The sequence below is a fragment of the Octopus bimaculoides genome, chromosome 13, assembly GCF_001194135.2.
Source record: "Octopus bimaculoides isolate UCB-OBI-ISO-001 chromosome 13, ASM119413v2, whole genome shotgun sequence".
Classification (NCBI taxonomy): domain Eukaryota; kingdom Metazoa; phylum Mollusca; class Cephalopoda; order Octopoda; family Octopodidae; genus Octopus; species Octopus bimaculoides.
The window spans coordinates 8,322,684-8,327,157 of record NC_068993.1 but is presented as its reverse complement, the minus strand read 5'-3'; the positions used below and the strand labels follow the sequence as shown (position 1 = coordinate 8,327,157).

Sequence of the window (4,474 nt, the reverse complement as noted above, 5' to 3'; positions counted from 1 at the left end):
TATATATATATATATATATATATATATATATATATGCATATATATAAATATGTATATATGTATGTATGTATCTGTGTATGTGTGTGTGGGTATTTATACATATGACTGTAAGACATAGCTTTTATTCCATTCATTTTTTTTTTAATTTACAGATCACTATGATGACCACGAGGTTGATATCCATTATTCGTACTTTAAGCTCGAGTTTGAATTGAAGCTGCGTTATTTATCCAAGGAAGGAATCGTGATGTGTTTCAAAGCTGATTATCATACCCATGCTTATAAATTCGACAATGGAATTGGTTGTACAATAAACTGTTTTAAGAACAGCGGATGTAACAGATCACCATCTATGTCAATAGTGTAAATATTAATTCAAATTGCATGGTAGAGATGTGAAGTTTTTTATACTCCATTGTATAATGCAGAAGATAGGGACCATTTTTCAAATAGACAAAATAAAGCAAAGTAAATATTAGTTTCGATGATAAACATATTCAGTTTAAAGACATTTTCTTGAGATTAATTGTAAAAGCCAACTGTAAAAACCGAAATAAAGAAAATTGAAGAATGAAAAATTTATTAAGATTTATTTGCTTTACCATTTGTTTAATAAGTTCTCCCAATCGCTCCTCCAAAGCATACAATTGTATACATACAATTGTACAACCAATTAGGCGCAGGAGTGGCTGTGTGGTAAGTAGCTTGCTTACCAACCACATGGTTCTGGGTTCAGTCCCACTGCGTGGCACCTTGGGCAAGTGTCTTCTACTATAACCTCGGGCCGACCAAAGCCTTGTGAGTGGATTTGGTAGACGGAAACTGAAAGAAGCCTGTCGTATATATGTATATATATATGTATGTGTGTGTATATGTTTGTGTGTCTGATAGCCTTCCCTACCAGAAAGGCATCTTTCAGGGCGATAGCCTGTCCGTGTTGCTCTTCGTCCTCTCATTAAGCTCTTTTTCATACCTACTCACATAGTGACCATAGAAATGGATTCAGAAGAAGCTCACATTTTTCTTTGTCAAGGAGCTGAAAATGTATGTCAAATACCAACCACCTAACAGAACAACTGGACCACATTACCGAATACTCACCAGACACTGGAAGGAGATTCTGTGGAGTCAAATGTGAAGTTTTGATAATAAAACGTGGAAAAGGTGTACCCTGCGAATGACTTGTCAATACAGCCTCTGTAGTCAGGTGACAATTATAAGTATCTTGGACAGGATGGGATTGTCATGTATAATGGACCAATATATAAGGTGAAGACTAGGAATGAATACGTCAGGAGAGTAAAAAGAATATGGTCATCTGAACTCTCAGCTTACAACAAGCATATTTCTTACAAGACCTTTGCAGTGTCTGATCTCACATCTATATTCGACCTTATGAACTGGTCACTATAAAAAAATTTTTTTTTAAAAATCAATAAGAAAGATGTTCTAACTCGCAAGCTACTTAGTGTTACAAGATATTTCAACACCAGTGGAGATGTAGACAAGCTATACTTCCTCCCGTGAGGATATGTGGCCATGGTCTCAACTCTGTATTGATATCATATCAAGCACGTATTGTGACACTGGAAAAAAACATCTGCAACGGTGGAAAGAGACTAGTAATTATTTTGTCCAACTTTATGACTATGAAATCAACAATATAATTAGGATAGCTAACGTGTGTGTGTCTTTGGACCTGTCTTTGTCACCCACCGCTGCTTGACAAGCGGTGGTGGTGTGCTTACGCCCGCGGAATTTAGCTGTTCGGCAAAACATTCTCCAAGGTAGTGTCCCAGGATCGCTGCTGTTTAATGACCAAAATAACTAATAAACGCACACACACACACGTAATTATCTACACATACATACATATATATATATATATAGACGTACATTTATACATATATATATATTCATATATATATACATATATATGTATATATGTATATATATATATATATATATATATATATATATATATGTTTCTTTATTAGCCTCACAGGGCTAAACATAGAAGGGGCAAGTTACAAAGTAGAGCTTTTCTTTTTGGGGAGGAGAAGGAAGGAAAAAAGGCGGGGAGGGGGGGGTAGATTTTCGATCAAAAGGGATCGTAAAAAAAAAAAACCATCATAAGGGATCGTGTATCACAGAAATGTCATGATGTAAAGTATAAAAGGGGAAACAGATTAGGTTTATCCGTGGGAAGAAAAGCGTACGGGGGCCAGGATGAAGATATTTCTTAAGTTTAAGTAATACCATTGGGAAAACCGGCAAATGCTAAACCGGCAAATGTCAAAACCGGCAAATGTCAACTTTACCGTTCATCCTTTCGGGGTCGATAAAATAAGTACCAGCTCTGTACTGTGGACGATGTAATCGACTATCCTCCTTCCCCAAATCTCTGGCCTTGTGCCTATACTATAAAAGATTATTATTATTATTAAAATGGTTTCCCTACCGTCCTAAATGGACATACTTGCAATAATATTTCCCCACTCTACAGGTTTCAGATAACATTTAAGTCCTCATCAAAAGCATCTTCTTCCTCTGAAAGAATTTCTCTGTTGCAATGGTACTGCGCCGTATATATCCAAGTGTCTTATATGTAATAAAATTGTTTTTTTTTTTTATCGACGTCTAGGTCTGAATAGGCCGATTACCCGATTATCAATGACCAGGAACACAAAATTCCTCCTGAACGAGGCCCAACATCGTTGCAGGGTTTAAGAACAATAATTTTAAGGGTACGGTAAAAGTCCATTACAGCAGCCCCGGCACATGTCTGGGAATTTAATTTTATCGATCCAGAAAGAAGGAAAGTCACAGCTGACCTCAGCGGGATTTGATCTCCGAACGTCAAGAGTCAGAATGAGTGCTGCGGAGCATTTTGTTCAACGTTCTCACGATTCTGCCAATCAACCGCAAATAATTCAGGCAGTAATATTTAAAAAAGAAAAAGGAGCTCAACGAAAGCATTGATCCCCGCTACTTTACTTGTACTGCATATTTTATCAACCTTGGACGAATGAAATGCAAGTTTGTCCTGGGCGTGAATTGAACCCACAATACAAAAACGTAAAAAGTAGCTCAAGGCATCTTGTCTGACACCTTAACGATTCTGCCAATGATTACGCTGATGACGACGATGATGATATCACGACCAGAACAATAACAACACCGCCAATATCATCACCACAACCAACAATAATGGTTTCTAATTTAGGCATAAGGCTACTAGTTTTGACGGGAGGAAGTTAGTTAATATTCTTTTCTACTCTAGGCACAAGGCCCGAGATTTTTAGGGAGGGGGCCAGTCGATTAGATCGTCCCCAATACGCAACTCGTACTTAATTTATCGGCCCCGAAAGGATGAAAGGCAAAGTCGACTTCGGCGGAATTTGAACTCAGAACGTAGTGACGGCCGAAACATCGCTAAGCATTTCGCCCGGCGTGCTAACGTTTCTTATTTCTTTATTACTCACAAGGGGCTAAACATAGAGGGGACAAACAAGGACAGACAAATGGATTAAGTCGATTACATCGACCCCAGTGCGTAACTGGTACTTAATTTATCGACCCCGAAAGGATGAAAGGCAAAGTCGGCCTCGGCGGAATTTGAACCCAGAACGTCAAGACAAACGAAATGTCGCAAGCATTTCACCCGGCGTGCTAACGTTTCATATTTCTTTATTATCCACAAGTGGCTAAACACAGAGGGAACAAACAAGGACAGACAAAGAGATTAAGTCGATTACATCGATCCCAGTGCGAAACTGGTACTTAATTTATCGACCCCGAAAGGATGAAAGGCAAAGTCGCCCTCGGCGGAATTTGAACTCAGAACGTAAAGACAGACGAAATACCGCTAAGCATTTCGCCCGGCGTGCTAACGTTTCTGCCAGTTCACCGCCTTAAAGTTAGTTAATATTGTCGACACCAGTACTCGACAGAAAATTTATAGATCTCGGAAGGGATGAGAAGTAAAGCTGATTTCGGCTAAATTCGAACTCTCAATCCCGGAATAATACTTCTAAGCATTTTGTTTCCTGTGTTGTATATGTTTTTGTTTTAACTTTTCAGTTAGTATTTCAGGAAAAGTATTAAACAATTGGAAACCTATCCCGAATATTTTATGTTCCTGGTGCTTTGTATTGTAGTTCAAACAGCAACACATATTTACTTGTAGGCCACTTGAATAAATTTAAGAGATTCCATTTATATATTACCCCTTCGTGTCCCTTTTGCTAGAATTTCTTTCTCATTATCGGACGATCCCGCGACAAAAATTGAAAATATTATTATGATGTTGACCAATGCAGTCTTTCACCTAGCCCTGATGTTTTGTTTAGGAAGATGTGCTGTGGTGAATATTGTGCCTGAGATAGAAGAAGGTAAGTGTTCTCTTGGAACCCAGTCGGTCTATCTCTCTCTCTCTCTCTCTCTCTCTCTCTCTCTCTCTCTCTCTCTCTCT

At 38.3% G+C, this 4,474-nt stretch overlaps 2 protein-coding genes across 2 annotated transcripts in view; both read left to right on the top strand.

Moving 5' to 3' along the window:
• LOC106876290 (uncharacterized) overlaps window positions 1-578 on the top strand; it is a 7,316-nt gene extending 6,738 nt beyond the window's left edge. The window contains exon 4 of the mRNA XM_014924785.2: window positions 153-578. Coding sequence (XP_014780271.1) covers window positions 153-367 — 215 coding nt within the window. The 3' untranslated portion in view covers window positions 368-578. The remainder of the gene's footprint in view (window positions 1-152) is intronic.
• Window positions 579-4,131: 3,553 nt separating this feature from the next.
• The window catches only part of LOC106876287 (uncharacterized), a 6,672-nt gene continuing 6,329 nt past the window's right edge, over window positions 4,132-4,474 (top strand). Inside the window, exon 1 of the mRNA XM_014924780.2 lies at window positions 4,132-4,394. Coding sequence (XP_014780266.1) covers window positions 4,304-4,394 — 91 coding nt within the window. The 5' untranslated portion in view covers window positions 4,132-4,303. The remainder of the gene's footprint in view (window positions 4,395-4,474) is intronic.